This window comes from Pinus tabuliformis, chromosome 9 (genome assembly GCF_031772625.1).
Source record: "Pinus tabuliformis cultivar Carrire ecotype Pingquan chromosome 9, CPIR1, whole genome shotgun sequence".
In the NCBI taxonomy this organism is placed as follows: Eukaryota; Viridiplantae; Streptophyta; class Pinopsida; order Pinales; family Pinaceae; genus Pinus; species Pinus tabuliformis.
Genome location: NC_142307.1, coordinates 1,970,144,132 through 1,970,156,930, shown reverse-complemented (window position 1 = coordinate 1,970,156,930; position 12,799 = coordinate 1,970,144,132). Strand labels below are relative to the sequence as shown.

At 38.3% G+C, this 12,799-nt stretch overlaps 1 protein-coding gene across 3 annotated transcripts in view; it reads left to right on the top strand.

Annotated features, from left to right (window-relative positions):
• The window catches only part of LOC149156891 (S-adenosyl-L-methionine-dependent methyltransferases superfamily protein), a 74,011-nt gene extending 73,222 nt beyond the window's left edge, over window positions 1-789 (top strand). For all 3 annotated transcript variants that reach the window (XM_089438753.1, XM_089438752.1, XM_089438751.1), the window contains one exon: window positions 241-789. In XM_089438753.1, coding sequence (XP_089294879.1) covers window positions 241-521 — 281 coding nt within the window. In that variant the 3' untranslated portion in view covers window positions 522-789. The remainder of the gene's footprint in view (window positions 1-240) is intronic.
• The last annotated feature ends 12,010 nt before the right edge of the window (window positions 790-12,799 follow it).

Genomic DNA, 12,799 nt, shown 5'->3' with positions numbered 1-12,799 from the left:
TCTTTTCTGGCAAGTCAGTCTTAATAAGCTATTTTTTATACAAGGATCTCAATTCTATGTTTCAGTTCAATTCTGATCAATGTTATTGTTTAAATTTCTTCTTTTGGCTTCTTGACAACCCTAGGATTAGTTGGAGAGTCTAATGAATTATAGCCTTACTCCAAGGTATCCATTCTCATGTACCTAATTAACTGTTTCTTTACTAGTGACCTTCACTCACGATTACAGTTTTGAGTGCAGATGTTCGGACATTTGAGGTCCTCCTCCGTACATATGAGGTTCGTGAGAAGTCATTTACAAAGAAGGTGGAGGAGAAATCATTTGACGAAATCAGTACATCCAATTCTTTCCCATGCAAAAGGCTGTGTTCTGAAGTGGAAGGCGATGACACTTTGTCCAAGCCTACTAGTGTACAAGGGAAAGAGGCTATGACTGAAAAAGTGCAAACCGTGATGGCTAGGCCATATCCTGAGACAAAAGGTCATACCGGCTATTTGACATTTGCTAGACGATGTGTTTAGATCTCACTGTCGATGTGGTATTTGGCTTCTTGTTGCCATTCCACCGGGTTGAGGTTTCCTAGATCAAGTGATATTTTAAGCATTATTATCCTAAAATTTTGATGCCAGAGCCTTAGTTTTAGGTGGTAAAGTTATATGTCTTTTGGAATCAGTGCTTATTTTTAAGTTCATAGGTTCCTATGAAATGCATTAGCATTAATTTGTCCTCGCTTTTTTGGTGGTAGTTTATTTAATCTATTTAATTTAATCTGTATTTTAAAATTTTTTATATTAGTTTTCCTTGGCAAATTCCTTACTTCCTCTTCGCCAAGTATTCAATTTGGGATTATTCAGTATGTCATTCATCCAATATGACAAGAATGCTCTCATTTAGATGGTGTAATCTTCCATGAAATTCATCAATCAATCATCTAGTGCTGTTTAAAACTTGAAACATTTATTAACATAATGTAAATTGTAGTTAATATTTTATGTATTAGGAATGTTATGATAGTAGTCAATGGACATTAAATGTTGGATGACCTTAATCTAAACTCATTCAATGCAACTTATCAATCAACATGAACCTTTCTGAATTCAAGAATGCCCATCAATCATCTAGTACTGTTAAAACATTTATTAGCATAATGTAAATCGAGGTTAATGTTTTATGTATTAGCATCTTATGATAGTAATAAACACATTAAATTTTGAATGACGTAACTGTAAATCATTCAATGCAAATCATCAGTTAACATAAAAGTTTTTGAATTTAAAGACATTGCCAATAGCCTGATTTAGCATTAAGAAAGGCACGAGCCGATAAATTCAACCCCACGTCTTCAAACATTAAGTGACTTGAATGAAAGTCCTTCCTGACTCTCCTCCCTTTTCCTCAAGGAACATACTTTAGGGTCTACATACTTAAAAGGAACATACTTTAGGGTCTACATATTTAAAGAAGTCAAAACTAGATTGCTTACCTGGTCACCATTTTCTTGGCATTAAAATATGATAATTTTACAGTGATGTGTGGTGAGACCGCTGGGTTCATTGGGTGAAACCCACGAGGTTAGGGTTCAAATCACATTGAGTATATTGTCCTCCTATGGTGCGCGACTCAAGGAGTAGACTCCCCCCTAGCGTGAGTTTTGTCTCTTGCCAAATCATAAGAAATTAGTATATCTGGCTTGCAGGTTGTTGGATTACTCTTGGCGTTATAATGACAGCTACGAGAATTGATCTTGGGTCTTCCTTAGATTAGGTCTGGCGGTTACTGATTCACCACGTTGTTAAAAAAAGGAAAAAAAAATATGATAACTTTTCTCATAAGGATTTCACCTGTGCATTGAGTAGACCCACCTTTAAACCTTTTTCATAAGGATTTCACCTGTGCATTGAGTAGACCCACCTTTACACCATTTTGTTAAATCAATTTTCTTTGTTTAATTTCAATTCTGATTTTTCACTGGCCCCACTCCTTATTTGAACATTACCTATTGATGGGTAAAAAATTGATTATAGGCAGAAAAGATGAAGTCAGTTTTTAAGCAAAAATATTAAAACATAAAAGTTATCTGAACACAATTAATTTATAAAAAAAAACCAAAAACAGTGAAGTTGGTTCGAAAACATAAAAGTTGTCACTGTTACAATGAAATTGACTTGGAAAAAAACATTAAATTGGTGTTGAACAAAATTGATATGCACACAAAATACAAATGCATATAGATAAGAAGATGAAAATATATGATAGCAAAAGTATACATGGATGTTCAAGCCTTTGATGTGGTGCCAAGCGTATGTTAAAGAGTTGGAGTTAACAATGAACCCCTATTTGGCAATGCTTTTGTCCTCCTAGGCATAAGAGGTAACTCATAAGTAATGGTTACGTGTTTGTAAAAAATTGGGTGAATCTATTTGATTGTACATTGAATTGATCGATATTGGTTGATGGTACTCATTGCTTAAGTCACTAGTTGTTTAAATTGCCCAAGTTGACTTGATCTCTTTGTCAATAACTGATACCGAAGTATAGTAAGGGAAGTTTGGTTGGTGTAAGATGACACACATACAAGAGGACCCTCTGCATTTTATAAACGGGGGAGTTAGTTCCTCCAACTATTAAACCAAAGCTGGATAGAGGGTAGGACATCTAAAAGGAAATACATGTAGAGGAAAGAGGTTCAAGATTGAAGCAACTCATTGTTGATGGGGTGATTAGAGCATTGAAAGCCCCTACAAAGGGAAAATAATAAAAGGTGTTTGACCTCCTAGAATTGATAGAGCATTCAAATCCCCTACAAAGGGGGAATAATAAAAGGTGTTTGACCTCCTAGAGTTGATTTCATTTTGTCATCAAAGGAACTTAACACATCTCTACAAGCCAAATTAATTTAAGTAGACATTAAAAGGAGCTTGTATCATTTTATCTTACAACATAAGATGGTTGGGAGGTTCCTCTAAAAAATGCATTTTCAAAACGTTGATCACAAAATTTTGCTCATATTTTTATGATTCTAGAAATTATGATAGTGACAATCATCCAAAAAGTAAAACTTTCCTTCCAAGTTTTGAGGGTCATTTTGAGGGGCTTATGCATGGGTCAGAACTTTAAATGTTTTGTTGTAAAAAAGAGATCACTCCAAATTCTCCCATCTATATTATTCAATCAATTTTTTCTTATCAATTAAGCATTTAAGTAATTTTTTTTTGAAAGAACCCCATGCATTGGTGAAGTTAGAGACAGTTTCCATAGAGTTATTATAATACAACTACTTCTAAAGTGTTACGCAAAAATTGTTAGAAAATCAGAAAGATTTTCTTATATAGATAATTACTTGTGATTTTTTTATCTTTATGCTCTTCTTTTATCTTTTTGTTCGTCAAACAATTATCAAAACAATAACACAAGGACAATAGATGTAGGCAGACATCCAAAGCAAAACCCCTATTTAGAGTGTTAGAGTCAGTGTTTGCATACTGCCATCGGTGATAAAAACTCCTCTTTTATATCATATTAGTGTCCCATGTTGAAATTTTTATCATTCCACCTAGGTCCTCATGCAAAAATTTTCTCACTGATGGTAGCCCAAGTCAAAATCCTACTCCCTCAAAAAATCAATATTTGCTGGCCCACCTTCTTGTGTCTTACTGAGCATACATTCATTATTAAAGCTCATTTCATCATGTTGTGTGTCAGTGAAGTCTACATGGAGTCTAGTTATTCGAGGTCCCATTAGGCCACTAGGTTTTATTCTTCAAGGTCCAATAAAACACCATTAACTGCATAAGGCTAGCAAAAGCATGGGAGTGAAAGAAATAATATCATTTTTTTCATTTAAAGAGGATTTGCAAACATGTAACTATGCTTGCTCGAGCTCTAATTTTCATTCCAAAGTATGAGTTTTATTTCAGATTGTAATTTTATTTCAAAAGAGAGATGTAATATTTTTTCCAAATTTATGTAATTTTATGTTCCTTATATGTAATAAGTTACTATTTCTACGCTGTTCACTCAACTCTATGTGCCAATTTCATCCAAGCAAAATTCAAGAGTAAAGTTTGCCAAAACTCCAACATCAACCACCTGCAAAGGAAAAAGTCAGAAAGGAAATTAGCAAAGAAGTCAAAAAGGTGAAATGAAACATTAGAAAGTGAGTTTTAAAGTTAAAAGATCAAATTCACTTAGCTATAAAGGACTTCTTGGCTTCAAACTCAGCTTCATTTGCCTCCTACCACTGATTGAGCAAACCTCAAGAGACCCTTTTCATAGTTTAGGGCAAAAATCAGCTTAAGAGAGCCGGCGCTGCGTGTTTCCTTCTGGCGTTGCATGTTTCCTTAAGGCGCTATGCGTTTGCCTAAGGCGCTGCCCACTCTGCATTGGCGCTGCGCGTTTGTCTAACAACGCTCCAGTCACCTCTTCAGCTCCTCCAAAGCACTTTCAACCTCAAAACAAGTAAGTAGCAGCTAAGGGATGTGCTTTTCCTCCTCCTCAAGTCAATTCCTAAGTTTTTGAAAGGTTTTATTCAAGATATGGTTTAATTGTTATATCTAAACCCTAGATCTCCCCCAACAACTACCTTCCACTCTCATTCCCTTTTATACAATTCCCTCCACCCTCCTTCCCTTTCCCTAAACCTTTTATATCCCTTACTCCCTAAACCTTTATCTCCAAAATCCTAAGTCCTAGTGCCACAATAATCTAGGCTCCCAAACCCCCTACACTCCAAATATTCCCCCCCATCCCCAAACTATCATACTATTACCCTATATCCCTCTCCATTCCATATATTCTTTCATTCATCTCCCTCACATTACCCTTCCCCATTCCCTACTCATAAAAGCCACATTCCCACTACCTTATACCTCCTAGGGTTTGATACTAAACATCATGGCTGAGGAGGAACACAAACCACATAGTGAGGAAGAGGAAAACAGATAGAGAAGAAGACATGGAATAGAGGAGCCCACACAAAGGAGGCCAGATACATATGTTTGAGCCAACAGATCTCAGGGAACTCTTAACATCCCCTATGACTGTGACATCCTTCAAATGGCTAGGCTATTATGATTTCTGTGAGCAGGTTCAGGCAGTCCAACACCATCCTGAGTTGACTAGGCTCTTCATATCAAAACTCCAAGACAACCAGGTCACTCTAGCAGGTGTCACATTCACCCTATCTACTGCCATTATATCAGCTGCGACCAGGATCCTAGATGTTGGGGAAAAATGGTTTAAACAAGGTGATTTGGAGAGGCATTATTACGAGCCTTACATGAAACCAAGGTACCAGAATGAAAGGAGGGGCTATTTTCCTTTTTCACGCCTCTTGGACGGATATGCCCCAATGATGAAGATTATCATGAAATATTTTTCATGTGAAGGTAGGTTTTTTAGGCTTTATTCCTATCACATCCGACTTTTAATGCATTTCACTAGGGTAAAACTACTCAATATACCCTACTATCTTTTCCGGAGTGTTGAGAAGATGGCCTACATTGTCCAGAAGAGGGAATATAAAGATCAAATGAGGAGTCTCTTTTGTCATTCCCTCATTAAAATCATAGTCCTTTATCATCTCAAGGAACTCAACATTGCATGGAGTACCTTCATAGCCAATCCCATATTCACTCCTTCATCTACTCAGAATGTTCAAAGTATCCCTTCAACATCTAATCCTTCCACCTCCATTCCTCTATCTCAGCCCACAGATCATTCATCCTCATCTGATCAGTCAGCCTCACCATCACCTCCATCATCACCATTTCATGAGCTGCATATTCATTCAACCAACATAGATGAAATCAGAGAGCAAGAGCAGATTCAACATGTTGAGGTCATCAAGCCTAAAGGGGGTGAGTTTGGCACTTTGGCACACATTTATCAGAGAGGCCATAGGCATGTGTTTGCCCCACAGATTGTGGGAGGGGCCTTGCCTTCTTCATTGGCAAAACAATTACAAAAGGGTAAGGAAAAGATGACAGAGACAAAGATCCAGCAGCAAGAGGAGGACCTCCATGAGACAAAGCAGGATTTTGACTTAGTTGACGTAAATGAGCACGATGACAGTGAAAACACAGCCATTGTCATCAAAGAGAAGGAAGCACACATCAATGAGCTCCAGGTCAATTTGCAGAGGGCAAAATATATCATCACGTACTATGAGCAAGAAAACAAGCAGTTTGAAACCAAACATGAGCTCATGGAGATTCAACTCATAAAAGCAAAGAATGAGGCTAAAAAGGCCAAGATTTTACTTGATGAAGCATATGGAGAATAGGAAGACAAGCTGGAGGAACAGGTGCCAAGAACAAGGCCAAGGAGTAGAGGGCTAAAGAGAGCATTGGAGCTATAAAAACAGAGAGGCTGAACTAGCTAATGAGCTTACCCTAAATGAACAATTTGCCAAAATGGTCAATGAGAACCATGGGTATTGGCTTGAGAGGGTGAACACTCATCTTGAAAACCTCTTAGACAAGGCCAAAAGAGGCACTGCCATTCAAAGAAAGATGACAAAGTATTATTGCTGAAGAAACCAAACAGCAAGGGCAAATCTCAAAACTACTAGGGCAAGAATTGAAGCCCTAACTCACCATGAGGAGAAAAAGAAGCTTACATACTTGCAGAGGCTTAACGCCATGTCTAGCCACCTCAAAAATCAGCGTCTTGAACAATTTTGAAGACCCTTGGCTCAATTTTTGTCATCTTGCCTTTCCTGTCTTTTTAAGGCAATTTTTATATCAACAGTTTGGTCAAATGCGCAGCGCCTTAGGCGCTGCACACTTTTTGGAGGAATGGACACCACCATTGGATTCAGAAGGACCAAGACATCTAGGAAAACCATGTTTCCATATCTGGAAAGCAAAACTGGTGGGTGGAAAAGGCAAAAAACCACCTAAAAATCATGTTTCTGCCTCTTTTCTGGACCAGGCGCTGCGCGTTTGAGTAGTCTTGGGAGAATGGAATTTTGGAGGGGAAAATCAAGCCCATTTTGAAAACCAAGTGTAGTTTTGGAAACTAGATAGGATAATATTTCCAATGAGCTATCCTGGGCTAGATTTGGACATCAGGAAGGTAGGTAAAAGTCAATTTGAAGATGGTGCTGCGTGTTTAACACTGGCGCTGCGCGTTTGACAGTCAGCCTAGATTTTCACTATTTCTCTCCAAATTGATTTTTACCTATGGGAAATTAATGTTTTACTGAGGTAATTGCTAAGGATGATGTAATTATTATGTTTTTACTATTACCTAGGGTAAGTACATTAGGTAAATAGCCTCCATGACTTGTAATGAATCAGTTTGTTTGAGTTAGGGATGAGTCACTTTGACCACCCTACACTCTAGCTATCAGTTCATTTTTTGTTGCAACTACTCCTCCTCTCATGGATTAGACCCTTGAGGCTAGGATGAGTTGGTTTGAGGCCTATATTATGTAATTTCTCAGTCATTCTACAGGTTGGACTCTATTGGATGTTGTACTAGTGTTTCAAACTTTGGCATGAAATATGTTGGATGAGTTGCAGCTATTTTGGTGGGATTCCTGTGGCATGGTATTTTGATATTGTTTCTTCTTCAGTTACATGTGTGTGAATGTTTTGTACCTTTCATGATCCATTTCACTTCTAAATATGTTTGATTTTCAAGGTGTGATAAGCAGAATACATGTTCTATGCTCTGTTTTGGGAGAATCATCATAATTTGTTTATTTCTTCAGTTTAAAAAGTATTCATGATTTACATTCTCTTTTTAGCACCTCACTATCTAAACCATGTCATCACTATACTACAAAGTGTTAAAGTAACTTACCTACCTTGCCCCATCAGATGTCTGCAATTCTGATTCTCTTTTGCCTTGACCTAGTTCTCTCTGATCTAATTCACTCATCCAGTGACTACTCCAATCAAATCAAATCAAACAAACCCTGAGCTACCATATCTAGCCTAAAACCCTAATCCATCCAACCCTCTTGGCTGTGATCCTTTGGAGAGAGCTCTCTCCGGCTTGGTAGGGATAGCTACCAAGTCAAAAGATTGGTCTGTGGTTACCTCAACTAGACTTTTCCTCAACCTTGGAGATGTGGAGGAGTGATAACATATTGGTGTCGTTGCTGGGGAATGAAACCTCTATCTTCCCCGGGAAAGAACGACATTGATTTAGACCTAATTGTTGATGGTGGACAATAGTCAGACACAAGAAGGTTGAATCATCCACCTGACGACTCCATTGTTCAAGATCCCGAGCTTCAAAGTTCAGATGGACTTTAGTGCCAAAGAATCCAGTTTACAGAGCATTGATGGTAATCACCGATGACAGGGTATGTGGCAAATCATTTATCTGGTGAAATATTACTAACTTTAAGGAATGAGTTAGCAAAATTTCAAATTGATCAGAATTTCTCAACATCAGTATTTCGTTGTTTGAAATCCAGCCGACTCACACCTGAAAGTAAAAATTGTTTTCTTGGTTTAGTTGCTGAAAGATTAGAAAATGAAATTGAACTATTGGATGTTCAAATTGAATCATATGATTTCCAAGATCCTAAACAGTTCTTGGAAACTCTCCCTCCTCCCAAAGAAGAAAGGGTAAGGGTGCCCTTGGATGGTTGGATTGACGGATGTTTTGATTTACAGCAGGGATGTGGCAATCTCCAGCCGAGAGCATACGTTAATGAGTTGGGGCAGCAGATAGAATCTGATTTTTATGATCCTATAGCACCATATATGGAATATTTTCTTAGTTTGAATGACAAACCATATTACCTTTTACAGAGCTAGAGGTATTATGTGTATATATTGCTGGTATAATTTCCAATTATGTTATGATTCAAGCACCGTCAAACAACCTCATCATTACAACAACTGCTTGATTGGTTGATTTGGCACTTTAATATCACTTGATTCAGTGACTTTGTAGTAGATTAGTGTAGGATAAGTGTGCAATAAGCTTGCTGGACAAGCATCCTTCAACATCTAGTTTACAGTTTGCAGTGTGCGTGTTTCAATGTTCAGTTTGGTTGTAAGTTTTTGACCGTATTGGCCCACATTGTTAGACACTTTGTCTACGGTGTTCTTGACACCTCCAAGGAGCTACCATCCCCAATAAGGTCGATGTTAGAGTCAGTATTTGCATACTCCATCAATGATCAAAACTCCTCTTTTATATCATATTAGTGTCCCATGTTGAAATTTTTATCATTCCACCTAGGTCCTCATGCAAAAATTTACTCACCGATGGTAGCCCAAGTCAAAATCCCACTCTCCCTCAAAAAATCAATATTTGCTGGCCCACCTTCTTGTGTCTTACTGAGCATACATTCATTATTAAATCTCATTTCATCATGTCGTGTGTCTGTCACCGTTCACTGCATAAGGCCAACAAGAGCATGGGAGTGAAAGAAATAATATCATTTTTTTCATTTAAAGAGGATTTGCAAACATGTAACTATGCTTGCCCGAGCTCTAATTTTCATTCCAAAGTATGAGTTTTATATCATATTGTAATTTTATTTCAAAAGAGAGATGTAATATTTTTTACAAATTTATGTAATTTTATGTTCTTTATATGTATAAGTTACTATTTCTAAGCTGTTCACTCAACTCTATGTACCAAATTCATCCAAGCAAAATTCAAGAGTAAAGATTGCCAAAACACCAGCATCATCCACCTGCAAAGGAAAAATTCAAAAAGGAAATTAGCAAAGAAGTCAAAAATGTGAAACGAAACATTAGAAAGTGGGTTTTAAAGTTAAAAGATCAAATTCACTCAGCTATAAAGGACTTCTTGGCTTCAAACTCAGCTTCATTTGCCTCCTACCACTGATTGAGCAAACGTCAAGAGACCCTTTTCACAGTTTAGGGCAAAAATAAGCTTAATAGAGTCGGCACTGCGCGTTTCCTTCTGGCGCTGCATGTTTACCTAGCGCTGAGCGTTTCCTTAAGGCACTGCGCATTTGTCCAACGATACTCCAGTCACCTCCTCAGCTCCTCCAAAGCGATTTCAACCTCAAAACAAGTAAGTAGCATCTAAGGGATGTGCTTTTCCTCCTCAAGTCAATTCCTAAGTGTTTGAAAGGTTTTATTCAAGATTTGGTTTAATTGTTATATCTAAACCCTAGATCTTGCCCAACAACTACCTTCCACTCTCATTCCCTTTTATACACTTCCCTCCACCCTCCTTCCCTTTCCCTAAAACTTTTATATCCCTTACTCCCTAAACCTTTATCCCCAAAACCCTAAGTCCTAGTGCCACAAAAACCTAGGCTCCCAAACCCCCTACATTCCAAATAGTTTCCCCCCATCCCCAAACTAGCATACTATTACCCTATATCCCTCTCCATTCCATATATCCTTTCACTCATCTCCCTCACATTACCCTTCCCCATTCCCTACTCCTAAAAGCCACATTCCCACTACCTTATACCTCCTAGGGTTTGATACTAAACACCATGGTTGAGGAGGAATAAAAGCCACATAATGAGGAAGAGGAAACATATAGAGAAGAAGATAGGGAACAGAGGAGGCCTGATACATAGGTTTGAGCCCACAGATCTCAGGGAACTCTTAGCATCCCCTATGACTGTGACATCCTTTAAATGGCTAGGCTGTTATGATTTCTGTAAGCAGGTTCAGATAGTACAACACCATCCTGAGTTGACTAGGCTCTTCATATCAAAACTCCAAGACAACCAGGGCACTCTAGCAGGTGTCACATTTACCCTATTTACTGCCATTATATTAGCTGCCACTGGGATCCCAAATGTTGGGGAAAAATGGTTTAAACAAGGTGATTTGGAGAGGCATTATTATGAGCCTTACATGAAACCAAGGTACCAGAATGAAAGAAGGGGTTATTTTCCTTTTTCACGCCTCCTGGACAGATATGCCCCAATGATGAAGATTATCATGAAATATTTTTCATGTGAAGGTAGATTTGCTAGGCTTTATTCCTATCACATCAGGGTTTTAATGCATTTCACTAGGGTAAAACTGGTCAATATACCCTACTATCTTTTCCGAAGTGTTGAGAAGATGGCCTACATTGCCCAGAAAAGGGAATATAAAGATCAAATGAAGAGTCTCTTTCATCATTCCCTCATTAAAATCATAGTCCTTTATCATCTCAAGGAACTCAACATTGCATGGAGTACCTTCATAGCCAATCCCATATTCACTCCTTCATCTACTCAGAATGTTCAAAGTATCCCTTCATAATCTCATCCTTCCACCTCCATTCCTCCATCTCAGCTCACAGATCATTCATCCTCATCTGATCAGTCAGCCTCACCATCACCTCCATCATCACCATTTCATGAGCATATTCATTAACTCAACAGAGATGAAATCAGAGAGCAAGAGTAGATTGAACAGGTTGATGTCATCAAGCCTAAAGGGGGCGAGTTGGGCACTTTGGCACACATTTAACAGAGAGGCCATAGGTAGGTGTTTTCCCCACAGATTGTGGGAGGGGCCTTGCCTTCTTCATTGGAAAAACAGGTACAGAAGGGTAAGGAAAAGATGACAGAGGCAAAGATCCAACAATAAGAGGAGGACCTCCATGAGACAGAGTACGATTTTGGCTTAGTTGACCTAAATGAGCACGATGATAGTGAAAAGACAACCATTGTCATCAAAGATAAGGAAGCACTCATCAATGAGCCCCAAGTCAATTTGCAGAGGGAAAAATATATCATCACATACTATGGTTACCTCAGCTGGACTCTTCCTCAGCCTTGGAGATCTGGAGGAGTGATAACATAGGGGAAAACCCAGTCAACAATTCTTCCTTCAATAGTTTCTCGAGATAATCCAAGACTCTAGACCCAGACAAAGACTTCCTCCACACCAATTCAACCCTCAATCATTCTTGAAAATGATAGTCCTTCCAAAGCAACTTCAACCTAGCAGTGTCAACAACAGCTTCAACCTAGTAGCAACTTCGACCTAGGAGCAGTAGCAGTAGCAGCTTTGACCAAACTAGAAAAAATTAGATCTCCCTTGATATACCTCATAACTGAGTGAGAGTTGTCAATCTTGAGGTCTTCTATGTCCTTCTTGAAACTCACACTTGTTTCCAGCTCCTTTTCTAGCCATTTGCCAACTTCACACTTTTCCAACTTCCAACTTTAGAAATCGAATTATGTGTGAGAGAGTGAGATGCTTCAAATGAATTCACACTGCCTTGTATTTATAGCCTTCCAGGGAGGTCGAATTACTTGTCTTGAGGCTGACTTGGTGTGGAGAAGACTAAATTCATTTTTGACTAAAAATAATTCTTTTTACATGATTCGAAAGCCCAAGAAGGGTCTCTTTTAATGTACAATGACTCTAATGACTCAAAATAAATCCTAGAAGTCCTCAATGGGTACTTTGACCTAAAATATGATGGCCCAAGCATGAAACCCATGCTTTAATAAGTCATAATAATAATAATAAAAATATTTTCTTCATTCTTTTGATAAGTACATCTCAAATACACTTACGAAGATCGAACCTAGTTACATATTTCATCAGTCCCTCTTAACTAGGGAGGCATTCATCAATACAAGTACAAGGAAGATCTTAAAACACATGAACCATGAAGAATTTTAGTCACTGCAATGCCATGAACTATTCCTGATGACTGCAATCTATCCAAGTGGGACTAAGATGGACTAAAGCTTTCAGACTTTCTAGGTACCATCAGGCTTACTTGTTAACCATCAACCTAGGGATTTAGGTGTGTATCCGAGGTTAGAGCTCCATGACCCACACCACCCTCCCTACTTTGAGAACTAGACATCAACACAAAGTGCCACCCA